Below are 15,392 nucleotides of genomic sequence, written 5' to 3'. Positions count from 1 at the left end.
ATGTTGTACTTCTTGTATTCATGGTGCTCGAACTTATAACATCAAATAATAACAATAATTCATTTACAGTCGATATCGCTTAGTTCGTTTCATAATGTTTTATTTAAATAGTTACTTTTAACCTTTTTTGAGTATTTTAACTCATATTAGTTCATTTTAAGGAAAAAGAACTCATAATATTTGATAAAATAATTTTTTTTAATAATTTGAGATAATAATAAAATAATATTTATTTAAAATTTATTTAATTTAGTCTATAATATAATACATACACTTTACAAGCGTAGCTGCACGAATCCATATAGTATAAAGAGTCAGATTTCCAGTTATGAAGAAAAAGCAGGAGGTGCACGCAGAGGCAGCGTTGGTTTGGCAAAGTTGGTGGTGAGAGTGCAGAGTTTGATGTTGGACAAATTCTGAATCTCCCCACCAAAAATAAATAAATCCAAATGCCAAAATCATATAATGGACAAACAAAAATTCAACTTATTGGGGGCGAAAAAGACGTCGAAATTTAAAATTAAAAAAAAAAAAAGTAAGGAAAGCGAAATGTCTCCCTCCCCAGCCATGGCGTGGGTTTGCTTTTCTGCTTTCTTCTTTATTTCCACAGGAGTCTTTGAAAAATCCAAAGCCCTAGGTAAACCACACAATGCTTATAATTAATTGGTAAATAACCAGTTTCATTGAGTGTTTGTGTTTAGGTGCTTTGCTAACTTTAATCATGTCTCTCGCTCTAAATAAAATTATATTGAAGCTTCATGGGGAAACATTAATGGATCACAATCATCATTGATAAAAAATAAAGAACAAGGGTTTAATTACAACACCAAATTCATTTTGCAGAAACTTTTTTAGTTATTGATAATACACACATTTTACTGTCGTAATTGCTCAAATCCAAAATCTCTAATGAATAAGGATAATAATACCTCTTTCTATCATTGACGATGAATTACCCGTCCAGCTCAGTTGGTAGAGCACAAGGCTTTTAACCTTGTGGTCGTGGAATCGAGTCTCATGGTGGGCAATCCATAATTCGGAGGTCTCACACGGAAGTTGCTCTCAACCTGGTATTTGGGACAGTCTACTATCCTACCTCTCCCTTACCCCATTACATATGGGAATAAGGATCAGCTAATTTTTCTATCTCAATGAATTATTTAAAAAACAAAGTTAAAAGATGTGATAAAAATATGAGGTTTTAAGTGAGTGATGATTCTGACTATTGATGTACATAATATGAAAAACATTCGAGAGAAAAAAATTATTTTTATATATTTAAATAATTTAATTCGAGAAAAAAAGGGAAATATATCATTTTAAAAACCAGAGTCGATTTAAGAAGATCGTCTATAGTTCACGACGAAGATGATGTTGATGGTGTAATGATTTTTGGATTGAGTTTAAATTAATTGAATTCAAAATATCCTAAAGATTAAATTGGTAAAATATTGAAATATCTAGGGATAATTTTAAAAATAATTAAAAACACATTTTAATATAAAAATTAGACATTAAATGTGTTATTATATTAATTTTATTAATTTTCGTGATTAGTTTTTTAATAACAATATATTAATGAATCATTTTCCTAAATAAGTAATTAATTTATAATAAACTTTTACCTCATTAATGAATTGCATATTATGAGTAACTGAGTGTGTAATTACTTAAAAAAAAACCTTAATTTAGAATTTATTTATGGCATAATTAAAGTAAAGGTGTCATGGGTCACTCGCCGAGATTTCCTTTTTTTTTATTATTTAATTTTTGCCGTTGCTTCCATCATTCTGTTTTTCTCTTTCTTTCTTCTCACTGTCTGTTGGAACAAAACAGCAGTTTTTGAGAGGCCCAATCGACACTGATTTTTTCCCTCTCATTTTCCTTTTATTTTATTCATTTTTCTCTGACTCGAAGCTTACTAATATGAGCAGATTGCTCCTCTCATACTACTACCGGTTATGAATCCCAACGTGGAGCCACCACAACCGCCTCAGCCCCACCGTTCCTCCATCTCCTGCGACCGCCACCCTCAAGAGCAGTTCACCGGCTTTTGCCCTTCATGCCTCTGCGAACGCCTCGCTGTTCTCGACCCTTCTTCTGCTTCTGCTGCCGGGCCTTCTTCTCGAAAACCTCCCATCGCCGCCACTACTTCCACCGCCACCGCTGCACTTAAAGCCATCTTCAAGCCTTCCGGAGGAAGCGGTACGCGACCCGGTTTTTTCCCCGAGCTCCGGCGGACGAAGTCGTTCTCGGCCTCGAAAAACGAGGGTTTCTCTGGGGTTTTTGAGCCTCAGAGGAAATCTTGCGACGTTAGGGGTCGGAACACGCTTTGGTCACTCTTTCATCAAGAAGCAACTGCGAACGGAAAACTTCCGGGAGAAGCGGAGCCTCGGAATTCGGTTTCTTCTTCGAGTGTTGTTAAGGGCCCTGTTTTTGAAAGCAAAGAAGAAGAACAGAGTGAGAGTGAAACCGACATTGAGATCATAGAAGTAGAACCACCACCCAATTTGACTGCTCCTACGGCGGATTTAATAGAAGATAAAGTTAAAGAAATTGTGGAAGAATACGAAGAGGAACCGTGTCAAGAAGAGGAGCTGAAGCCCATGAAAGACCATATAGATCTTGATTCGCAAACGAAGAAGGCTTCCGGCCGAGATTTCAAAGAGATTGCCGGGAGTTTCTGGTCAGCTGCTTCAGTTTTCAGCAAGAAGTTACAGAAATGGAGGCAGAAACAGAAGCATAAAAAGAGGAGAAATGGATGTGGGTCGGCCAGATTGCCGGTGGAGAAGCCATTAGGGAGACAATACAGAGAAACCCAATCGGAAATCGCCGATTACGGGTTCGGGAGACGGTCATGTGACACGGATCCAAGGTTTTCCCTTGATGCAGCCAGGATGTCTTTTGATGCCGCAAGGATGTCATTTGATGATCCGAGGTATTCTTTCGATGAACCAAGAGCTTCATGGGATGGATATATGGTTGGTAGAATGTTTCCAAGGATGCCCACAATGGTTTCCGTTGTGGAAGATGCTCCTGTTCCTCATGTTATCCGGTCCGATACTCAGATCCCCGTGGAGGATCCCACGGCTATGAGTTCCATCGTTGAGGACGAATCGCTCCCCGGAGGTTCGGCGCAGACGAGGGATTATTATTCCGATTCTCGAAGACGAAAAAGTCTTGATAGGTCCAGTTCTTGTAGGAGGGCTGCTGCTGCTGTAGTAGCAGAGATGGATGAAATGAAGCCGGTTTCGAACACAAAGGTTTCTCCTTCAACTGTTGATAACTTCCATGGACCTAAACTCGTCGTGCCGGATAGGGATTCGAACTCGAATTCATTGAGAGATGATTATTCAGACACTTTCGAGATCGGTTTAAGAGATACTGCGTCTGTGATTGGTAATGTGGAACAAAAAGAGTCTTCCAAGAAGTCGAGCCGGTGGGGTAAAGCTTGGAACATTTGGGGTTTAATTAACCGGAGGAGTGCTAACAAAGATGAAGATGAAGATAGGTATAGTAGAGGTAATGGTGTGGAGCGGTCGCATTCGGAATCTTGGCCCGAGTTCAGAGGTGAAAGGAATGGAGATGTGAGAGGAGGGTTTAATCCAAAGGTATTGAGGAGCAATAGCAGCGTAAGCTGGAGGAATTCGAACGGTTTCGGCGGAGGATCCTTTACTGCTGCAAGGAAGAGCTGCGATGTCGAGTTAAACGGGCATAGCAAGAAGAAAAAGGACGAGTTTGTGATGGAAAGGAACATGAGTGCAAGATATTCAACAAGTAACATTGATAATGGGCTGTTGAGGTTCTACATGGCACCGAACGGCGGCAGCCGGAGTGGTGGGACGGGCAAAACCAGGGCAAGCCATGCACAGTCTATTGCCAGGACCTTACTGAGGTTGTACTGAATTCAAGATTCATATGTTGTTTTTCCCTTTGGTTTAATGTTTTGTTCATTTTGCTGCACTTTGTTATGTAACCACACATGCCTTTGTATTTTGCTGGTTGGTTAGATGGAGCAAAAGCATTCTGCAAATTGTTGCATTCCAATAACAACATTTTCTTCTTTCTTTCTTGTTTCTAATCACATTGTTTCTGATGCAAATGTTTCAAGTAAGACTGTAAGAGTATGTTATTTGGCATACGGACTATGAAAAGAGCGCTAGCTCGATCGAGTGGTAAGGAGTTCGATATTATTGAAGCAACAAAAGGAAAGGGTTTTCTGATATTCTACTTGGTCTAGTATGAAAATTAGGCAGATACCGACATGTGAATAAGAGAAAATTAGAGCATGAATTATGCAGTAAATGTGGAAACAAAAGCCATAAAGGAATTGAGAGTAATGATTATTTCGGCCATTATCAAGGGTTAATCTTTAATTAAAGGTTAAACCAAAAACATGTTTTTGCCCTCTAAAGTCAAAAGGTGACTATGAAAACAATCCCACCATGTTCCTTAACAGACAAAGTAAAGCAACAAAGAAGCTCAAAATCCAAAGCTTATATTTGAGGACAACCCTTTGACCCAAGTACGACGAGTTTCAATTAAATCGAGTTAAGTTTATATTTTTTAAAAGAAATTAATTCAGTTTTTTTAAGATAGAGTCGGGATGAGTTAAGTTTGTATTTAGAGGGAAAACATTACATTCATCCAATATAATATTATAATTATCTCTTATATAGTTAGAGAGAATTGTAATAGTATCTCTCTAGATATTATTTTTTTAATTAGGTCTCATTTTATCTAAATAAAATGGATATATAAATATGTATTAGGTCGGGTGTAGGTGCAGATTTTCACCAAAAAATGGATCAGATAAATCTTCCTGAACATAAGTCGAATAAAATACGAGTGAAAGAATATATTTTCATATCAAATTCAAGTGAATCAAAAATTCGATCCGACTCGAACTTGTGAATAATACAGAGACCAAAATAAAAATTTAACTGAAAACCAGATCAAATAGTTGGGTTTGCTGTATAGCCTCAATTCTATAAAAGTAGTCCAAAAATAAACCCACCAAAAGCCCATCTAAACAGGGCTAATGACCTGATTTTTAATACTTTTTTCTTGGTCCCTCTAGTATGCTTGAATTAGGGATTCAGTCTTTATATCTTAATTCGACATAATTTAGTCCTACTTTTATAATTAATCCAGATAATTAATACTCTTGAATATTTAAATTAAATTACTAATGTGGTTTTTTCTTTTTTGATAAGAATGTGATTTTTTCCTTAAAATCACAATTTTCGATTTATCATGCTATTATAGAATTATTTTTAAGTTAAGGGTTTGTTTGTTTCACATAAAACATTTTTCGAAAAATATTAATATTTCATTTATATTTTTTAGAAAATGACTTATGGTCTGATTTTTCGTAAGTCATTTTTTAAACTCTTTACTTCAAAGCATAAATAATCAAAATAATATTATTTTATATATTTAATATTATTATACCACTTTATTATCATTTAATAAAAATATTAATCATTAAAATAATTAAAATATATTTATTAATATTTTTAATAATATAATATTATAATAAAATATTATAATAAAATATGGTATTATAATCTTATTTTAATAATATATAATAAAATATTAATAAATTTTTTATTATTTATTAATATTGACATAAATAATATTAAATAAGTTATTCTAATATTTTAAAAATAATAATATTAAGTTATTATAATAAATAATATTATTTATTGTATGTAATATTTCTAGAAAATTTATCAGCGACTGGGAAATGATTTACACAACATCTTTTAAACACTGTAAAACGTTTTCCAACATTTTTTCTTTCTAGAAAATCTAATTCATTTTATGAAAAATATTTTCCAAAAATATTTTTAGTGAAAGAAAGAGACCCTAAATTTTAGATTTGGTCTCCGTATTATTCCCAAATTATGAATTTAACCTTTATACTTTAATTCATCATAAGTTGATATTTAGTTTTATAATACTATTAGCCCTATTAGCTATTCTAGTGAAAATGTTGACATGATATTTTATGGATAAACTATATGGGTGACTAGTAAGTTATTGCTCGAGTTCATTTTGACCATAGATGTTTGGATTCAATCAATCAAACCACTGATCATTAACTTTTAACGGATGAGGTGACGTGACAGTTAAAAATTTGGTATAATTGCATATTTGATCCTCAATATTTTTACATTATATCATTTTAGTCATAAATTTATTCAATTAAAATAAATTTGATCTCCAATTAAAATCGTGACACATGTCATTATCTGATTAGAGATTATTTTTTAATTTTTATTTATTTAATCTAATAATTTTTGTATCCAATAAAGTGGTGACACGTGTCACCGCCATATAAAAAGAGAAAAATACAAAGAAAAAAGCTCATCTGCACTCATGTAGATTCAAAACTGGGACAACCTTAGGGTGTGTTTGGTTGGGGGAATGTGAGATTCTCATGAGAATGGAATCCACATTCCCATGTTTGGTTGGCCGAGAATGTCATTTCCGATAATCTTACATTACCAATAGTGAATTTTTTGGGGTATATTACCGGGAATGTCATTACCTCCCTTTCCTTAGGTATTGTTGGATTACCGACGTTTTGGACTAAAATGCCCTTAATTTTTTTTCTTTAAAAAATATTATTATTCTGTTATTGAATAATAAAAATTCTACGAAGATTAAATTACAAATTTCTCCTTAAACTATTTTAGATTTACAAAAAAAATCTATAATTAAAATTTTATATGAAATTCAAGGGTTAAAATAAAATTTTAACCTTTCATTAAACTTTTTATATTTTAAATCTTGTAAAAAAAATATATAAATTTTATGAATTTAAATTTTTTAAAGAAAATATATAAATATTTTTCAACTTGTTAAAAAAACAAATATATAATAAGGACAATTTGGTCAAATATACATTCCAATAACCTTTTATTCCTTTAACCAAACACGGTAATCTTACATTCCTGTTAAACCAACCAAACACAAAATACAACATTCCCAGTAATCCTATTCCCTGGTAATCTTACATTCCGTGAACCAAATGCACCCTTAGTGCCAGGTAACACCTATACCACTAGGCTAAGCCTTCAACTTGGTTTTATATTACAATATGTTTTATATAACTTGTACAACCTAATGAGAGAGAAAATAAGTAAAGATGCTAATTAAGGGATTTGAACCTAAGTTCACAATTATGGATGAAATAACCATAACCACTAAGGCAAATCAAATAATTAAAGAAAACTTTTAGTTTGTTTTATATAGTTGTAATTTTGTTTAGGCATGTAAACGAACCGAACACACACGAATGGAGGTATGTTCATGTTCGTTCATTTAATAAACAAACAAACATAAACGAACAAAATTTTTTTTGTTCACGTTCGTTCATTAAGGAATATAGCTTGTTCATGTTCGTTCATTAAGGAATATAGCTTGTTCATGTTCGTTCATTTAAATGATAAATGAACATAAACGAACATAATAAATGAACATAAACGAACACAAACGAACAACACAAACACAAAAAAACAAACTTATTCAAACACAACAAATGAACGTAAAAAAAGTAAACAACAAGAATAACAACTTAAAATTCATTAATATAACCTGAAACTTTAGAGTTAATTTGTTCGAATACGACAAAAACATACATAAATCATAAATAAACTATATGAACATAATAAATTCTTAAAGTTAATTTGTTCAACTAAACAATCTTCTTGAATTCCAAACAACTTCAATAATCTTTGTAACATATTTAATTTGCCCTCTGTTCGAACATAAATGAACATGAATGGACAAACATAAATAAGCATAAATGAACGAACATATAATCGAACGTTCACGAACGTAAATGAACGAACGAGCTCTTTGTTCGTGTTTGTTCATTTAATTAAACGAACGCAAGCTCTTTGTTCGTGTTTGTTCATTTAATTAAACGAACGCAAAATCTTGTTCATGTTCGTTCATTTAACAAATAAACGAACTTCCCGCCGCACAGTTCATGAACAGTTCGCTGAACGTTCAGTTCATTTACAGACCTAATTTTGTTAATTTAATTTAATATATATTTATTAATAATTATAAATATATAACAAATTATAAATTAATGGAATAATATAATTTAATAAAACAAATAATTCTTAATTTTTAATATATAAATTATTTAATTTAATAAAAAAATAATTCTTCATAAATATTAAATTATAATTAATAAATATATATAATATAAAATTATAATAATTAATAGAAGAAATAATTCTTAATAAATATTAAATTATAATTAATAAATATATATAATATTAAATTAACAAAAAATACAAATATATAAAACAAACTAAAAATTGTCTTCAAGTATTTGATTTAGCTTAATGGTTATGGTTATTTCATCCATGTTTGTAACATTTGGTTGAAATCCCTTAGTTAGCATTTTTATCTTATTTTTCTCTCTCATTAACTGGTACAAGTTATATAAAACATATTGTAATATAAATCCCTTTGTATTTTCTCTCTTTAATATGTTGGTCACATATATCACCACCTTATTAGATAGAAAAATTATTAGATTAAATAAATAAAAGTTAAGAAAATATTTTCTAATCAGGTAGTGACACATGTCACGATTTAATTAAAGATTAAATTTATTTTAATTGAATAAAATGATGACTAAAATGATATAATGTACAAATATTGAGGATCATATATACAATTATAACAAGTTTTTTAACTGCCACGTTACCTCCTCCGTTAAAAGTTAACGCTCAGTGGGTTGATTGAAGCATTTTAAATAGTTAACTGGTATGATTGATCGAATCCAAATGTTGATGGTCAAAATGAACTCGGGCAATAGTTTAGTTGCCACCCCTGTAGTTTACCCATTCTTTATTGTTAAAATATCATTTCCAACTTATAATGTAAACATAGTTTTTCTTTAATTTTAAAGGTGTCTTTACTGAGATATTATTAGATGGTCCGACTCACGACGTCATTAGTGAACTCAATCAATAACATTTGTCCACATAATTTTTTTCCAAGGTGATTCTTCACCTCTTTCTTATATGTAAATAAAAGGTGGGTGATTATTTAAAAGTTATTTTGAAATTTGTGGGTGTGATTTATTGGGACCATAAATGACGTGGTGAACCGGGTTCATGAAATAATTTGTCGTCTTTACCCCCCCCCCCCCACACACACACAAAAAAAATCATGACAGCCCTTCAACCAAAATAACTAGTGCCACTAATCATTTTTATTCAAAAAAAAACAATTTATGTCAAAGTTAAGTGTAGGGATTAAATCTCAAATTCAAAGATTCCGAAAGAACTAAAACTAATATTTAACCATTGTTTTTCATATAAATTATAAGAATATTATTTAAATTTGTATTATCCTGGGAAACCTAATTGCAATTACAATCTGACCAAACACCTCCAACTTGTCTGAATGACAAAGTGCATCTCGATTTGGCTTTTCGCTTAACCAACAGCTCAGTTCCACCTTCACTTCAATTTGAAATTGACAGATTTTTACATTACTTTATTATTCACTAGTCAACCACGCAAGACAGTTAATATTCAGTTTCTTGCATCCTAAGCAAACAAACTCAAGGGTCTGTTCTGCATGTTCATGTAGTGCACGAGTCTTTGGTTCGATCTTTCTCGCTAATTTTATGATGTAATTTCGAGGTGATGTTGCAATTTAATTCGAATATTATACATTTAAATATATTAGAACTTGCATTTTCTTATAATCATAAATAATTATTGTACCTCTTTCGAATTTATTTTGTAAGACTTGCCTCCGTAAATTAATTATCTCCGGAGAATTCTTTCGTAGTTAAAACTTTGAGAGAATATCTCTGGAATTTTACACCTTTCGGAAAGTCACAACCTTTTGAAATGATCTATGATAGACCTGTGTGATATATCAGAGTCAAAATTTACTATCAGGTGATTGTATCAATTGAGTCTGCCAACCTATGAATGGATATCATGAAGTTCACTAAGAGAAGGATTTCGAACCATCTTCTCCATTTCTTTTTCGATTCCTTCTTATTGGAAACAGAAATTTTGAATTTTGACGGATCTTCATTTAGCCATCAGCCGCGACTTTCTATCAAGATTAAAAGTGACGCCGCATCCGAATCTTACCATCAACAACTATGCTAATTGAGCTAACTTATTCATCATGTGGATGTGATTATAACCTCTGGCAAATGGCATGATTTGGACACATTTCCAAACCAGTTAGCTGCTAACCCTTTGACTTTTAACATGCTATTAGGGTTTCAAACAAGTCACCAACCATTGTAAATTTGCTTTGGAAAAACAAGCATCGGATAAGGGAAGGTCAGAGGATAATGATGGCTACTGGGTTTGGTTCAATCTTGGCTTTCAAACAAGCCACTAAATCCTACTGTTGGGTCACCATGAAAGGCACTGCTCAACCTTTCTAAGGATCTTGTTTCATAAGATCACCATCCGATTCTCTGTACCATTTTGCCGTGTGTTGGAAGATGCATTTAATTGGATGGCTGAGATGCCACAATCACATGCCTAAAAGTCGATCGCAGTGCTTGCCGGTACGTTTCATTGATAATTACATGAATTCGTCGTCAATTTCTTGGAGGCTAATCTTGTTTAAAAACTTCTAAAATTGTTTGTTTACTTACGGTATATATTTCTATGTTAACTGCATTCAATACTATAACAAAAGAAATTGGTAAAAGGACTTCTTAGGTTATTTTTTATTTTAAAATTAGATAATTTGGTTATATTAGGTAAAAAAATTCGATTTAGGAACTTCTTTGACGGGGAAACAATATAACTTTATTTCAGTTCGATTTGAAGGCAGAGGAAGGAGGTAAAAAATAAAGGAGACAAACAATTTTGGTTTATATCTATGGAAATCACGATATTTTTAAGTGAAACAGACTCCAAATTGAAAATTAGGAAGCTTAAAAAAGATTGTTGAGCAATTTTAAGGTTCAATGGTAATTGACGATAGCGACTAGTGCAATATCTAGTGATGATTTTAGGGTTTTTAGAAATTGAGAGTAACGACAAATGAGGATTTGTGGGAGGAGAGAGCGATAATGAAGAATTAAAACTAAAAATTGTTATTTTACCGTAAAATATTTTAAGTAGGATCGGGTAAGATATTTTCTATCTTAAATTTGAGCTTAACTCGAACTAAATAATCACTCTTTCAAAATTTGTCTCGGTCCAAACTCGTTTTTAGAGAAAAACTGGACCTTATAAGATTAAGTTGATCGAAACCCATCAAGTCTCATGCCCATTTCTAATATAATAACGAATTTAATATTCAATATTTATATATTTTACTAATTTGGCCATTATAAAAACAATAAATTTTTCCATAACATTTATAAAATGTCAAATTAAGTTTTGCAATGTTTAAAATCAATATCAAATTGGCATAGTGTACAAATATTTAGAGTTAAATTTATTATTGCAAACAAAATCACGTAAAATTCACACAAAAAAATTAACACCATAATTAATTATCCTTAATTGCTCAGTTTTAATTTTCAGACAATATCGTGGAGATGAACAACAAAAGATCATAAATCCCGACCAACCAAATTTCAAATTAAGCTTCGGATCAACTTGAAACAAGCATTCAAGGAGTTCAATAACTTAACCTCCAATTATGATTTGGTCCCAAAACACAACTTTATGTGAAACACAAGAAATGATGGGAAGAACATAATTCTTGTTCCTAAAGGATGCACATTCATCCACCTAACCAAACAACAACGACAAGGCAGCAATTGGCTCTATCACACCCCCTTTAAAAGGCTGTGCTGCTGAGTCACTCGGACTCGGTGATAAGGAGAAAGAACGAAAGAGGAGGACAATGGACTCTCCCGTTCGAGTTTTAGTTCTCGTCGCACTCTTCTTTCCGGTTTTTGTCGACTGTGCCATTCGACATTACAAGTTTAATGTAAGTATACAGTATTTAGTTCCATACCAAATACGTGTTGTTCTTCATGGACTAAAAAGGCCAGAAACGACATGTGCAGGTGGTGATGAAGAATACAACTAGATTATGTTCAAGCAAACCAATTGTGACGGTCAATGGTAAGTTCCCGGGCCCAACTTTATATGCCAGGGAGGACGATACAGTGCTCGTGAAAGTCGTCAACCATGTTAAATACAATGTTTCGATCCATTGGTGAGTACCTAAATCCCTGTTTTTATTTGGTCTATTATCACCGGGGACGAATGTAAAATTTTATGTCAGAGTTCGACTTTAAACGACACAAAGACAATGGTCCAAATGGACACTTTTACATTGGTTGGTTCCTTACAGGCATGGAATCAGGCAACTTCGGACAGGTTGGGCCGATGGACCAGCATATATCACACAGTGTCCGATTCCGACAGGACAAAGCTATGTCTATAACTTCACCATCACAGGCCAACGAGGAACACTTCTTTGGCATGCTCATATTCTCTGGTTGAGGTCTACCGTCCATGGTGCCCTTGTCATATTGCCTAAACGAGGTGTTCCTTATCCGTTTCCCAAACCCAACAAGGAAGTGGTTGTTGTATTAGGTGAGTTACGAATTCGAATTCTTAATCTTGAATGTAATTTGTTTCTGATCATGTGTCATCGTCCGATTTATTGTCAGCTGAGTGGTGGAAATCGGACACCGAAGTGGTGATCAATGAAGCGATCAAGTCCGGATTGGCTCCTAATGTATCGGATGCTCACACCATAAACGGTCACCCGGGACGGATCCCGGGTTGTCCTACACAGAGTACTCTCGATCCCTTTCACTTACTCTCCAATTTAGAAACTTTGGTTTTGAATTTGGATGTTTGACACATAGAGAATTATGTTACAATCATGTCCAGGAGGGTTCAAATTGCCAGTTGAAAGCGGCAAGACCTATCTGCTACGCCTAATTAACGCTGCACTCAATGAAGAGCTGTTCTTCAAGGTTGCAGGGCACAAGCTGACGGTTGTCGAAGTGGACGCCACATACGTTAAACCATTTAAAATCGATACCATCGTGATAGCGCCAGGCCAAACCACCAATGTCCTCGTATCCGCGGATAAACGTTCAGGCAAATACATGGTCGCCGCCTCCCCTTTCATGGATGCTCCGGTTCAGGTCGATAACGTGACAGCAACTGCAACATTACACTACTCGGGCACACTAGGCAACGTTGCCACGACTCTCACCGCACCGCCTCCGAAAAACGCCACAGCAGTTGCCAACAGCTTTATAGACTCTCTCCGTTCACTAAACTCCAAGCTATTTCCCGTCTTGGTCCCTCAAGAAATCGATCACGATCTTTATTTCACCGTCGGGCTGGGAATCAACCCTTGTCCTACATGCAAAGCCGGTAATGGCAGCCGTGTGGTAGCGGCTATCAACAACGTGACATTCGTCATGCCTACCACGGCAATACTTCAAGCACATTACTTCAACATAAGCGGTGTGTTCACCGCCGATTTCCCGAGCAAACCACCGCATGTGTTCAACTACACCGGAACTCCACCGGCTAATTTGCAGACAAGGAATGGGACGAAAGTTTTCAGACTGGCTTATAACTCCACGGTACAACTTGTTCTACAAGATACTGGGATCATAGCCCCTGAGAACCACCCCGTCCACCTACATGGATTCAATTTCTTCGCCGTCGGCAAGGGACTCGGAAACTATAATCCGAAAACGGATCCTCAAACATTCAATCTCGTTGATCCTGTTGAAAGGAACACAATTGGAGTACCATCCGGTGGTTGGGTAGCTATCAGATTCCGTGCCGACAATCCAGGTATACATTTAACAATGACATTCGAAACAGGACCGACGCATGATTTTACGAATTTGTTTTTTTCTCGTGTGAATTTTCAGGGGTTTGGTTTATGCATTGCCATTTGGAAGTGCACACGACATGGGGGCTTAAGATGGCATTCTTGGTGGACAATGGGAAAGGTCCTAATCAGTCAGTTCTTCCTCCTCCAAATGATCTTCCAAAATGTTAAATAAAAAACCCAGAAAACTGCAGGATCAAAAGAAAATTTTTCATACGCAGAAGATAAGGCTGTGAATTTGAGATTGGATTTGTTTATGGGGTGAAAATCAAAGAATTTACCCATGTGTGTGTGTCCCACATTTGTATAAGAAATATTATTATTTTTTGGATTGAATGAATAAATTTACTGAAAAACACTTGTATAAGTATTATTTTATAAAATATCATTTTTTACCTTTAAAAAAATAATTATTGTATCAACGGGTTTGATTCAAGTGGTAAATGACTTGATATTACTTAAGTAAGGTCTCAGGTTCGAGTTCTTATGTATGCAAAAAAATTTCGCTAGGAGATTCACCCACTAAAACTAGGTGTACGACCCGGTTCGGTCGAAATTAATTAAGGTGAAGCCTTAAAACTAGAATATAACCATAAAAAATAATTACCGTAAACTTCAGAAAAAACCATAACATCGTTTTCTTCAAAAAAAAAAATCAACCATTTGTAAGAAACATAGACAGTTTTTTCCATCCATTTTCATTAAAAAGTAAAATATATTAACTAATACTACTAAAATAAATTATTTCGTTTGTTAAATAAAATTAAAGACAAACTTTTATAATATGGATAAATTGATAATTGTTTAATTGGGCTTTTGTTTCCAGTGCAGAATCAATTGGGTTTACACATTTATATTGTTAAGGGGTTTTTTTGCCCAATACCCTTAGCGGGTGAATTATTTAGAGTATTGGGCCTACTTAGACTTTATTTTGGAGAATACGGTATTTTCTACAGTGCACTCCAAACTCGTCACCTCGAGGTTATGAGTTTCATCGAATATTATTTTAAATGGTCCCCGAGTATTGGGCCCCACTTGAGCTATTATTTTATTGTCAATAAAATGACTCGTCATGCTGAGGTGATGAATCTATTAAAAAAAAAATTTCTAAAAAATTTGAAAATAAAAATAAAAATAATAAATTTTAAGAAAAATAGGTGGAACTCATCACTTCGAGGTGACGAGTTCCTTCAAATTAAAAAAAATACTAGTTGTTTTCTAGCCGTTGGTTAACGGGCAAACGAGGGAGATTGTTGAACTAAGTTTTTATTTTTGATATAATATGATTGTTAAAATTTGCATTTCACAATATTTATAAATAATTTGTCATAAATAATTTTTAAGTGTGAAAAATAATGCCAAGTGTTTTTGAGTTGATTCACATTTTATAAACATCATTTTTAAAGCTCAAAACACTCAAATTTTGCCAAACCACCATCCAGTCTCGAGATCATCTGTTCAGTCTCGATACCAAAATTCCATAATGTATTTTGGTATCGATACCAAGGTCTCAGTCTCGAGACCGGTGGACTGGTATCGATACT

General features: G+C 33.7%; 2 protein-coding genes across 2 annotated transcripts; both read left to right on the top strand.

Annotated features, from left to right (window-relative positions):
- The first annotated feature begins 1,863 nt into the window (after positions 1–1,863).
- LOC120137278 (protein OCTOPUS-like) lies at positions 1,864–4,021 on the top strand. The gene has a single exon (XM_039153074.1). The coding sequence runs from the start codon at positions 1,962–1,964 to the stop codon at positions 3,903–3,905; it is 1,944 nt and encodes a 647-aa protein (XP_039009005.1). The 5' UTR covers positions 1,864–1,961; the 3' UTR covers positions 3,906–4,021.
- A 7,800-nt stretch (positions 4,022–11,821) lies between these two features.
- Positions 11,822–14,029, top strand: LOC120137336 (laccase-4-like). Its single transcript, XM_039153104.1, has 6 exons — positions 11,822–11,964; positions 12,044–12,195; positions 12,334–12,578; positions 12,656–12,784; positions 12,882–13,808; positions 13,889–14,029. The coding sequence occupies exons 1-6, from the start codon at positions 11,878–11,880 to the stop codon at positions 14,017–14,019; spliced, it is 1,671 nt and encodes a 556-aa protein (XP_039009035.1). The 5' UTR covers positions 11,822–11,877; the 3' UTR covers positions 14,020–14,029.
- The last annotated feature ends 1,363 nt before the right edge of the window (positions 14,030–15,392 follow it).

This window comes from Hibiscus syriacus, unplaced genomic scaffold, assembly GCF_006381635.1.
Source record: "Hibiscus syriacus cultivar Baekdansim isolate YM2019G1 unplaced genomic scaffold, ASM638163v2 tig00110656_pilon, whole genome shotgun sequence".
NCBI lineage: Eukaryota > Viridiplantae > Streptophyta > Magnoliopsida > Malvales > Malvaceae > Hibiscus > Hibiscus syriacus.
The sequence above is the reverse complement of the archived record's forward strand: the minus strand, read 5'-3'. Positions and strand labels throughout refer to the sequence as shown.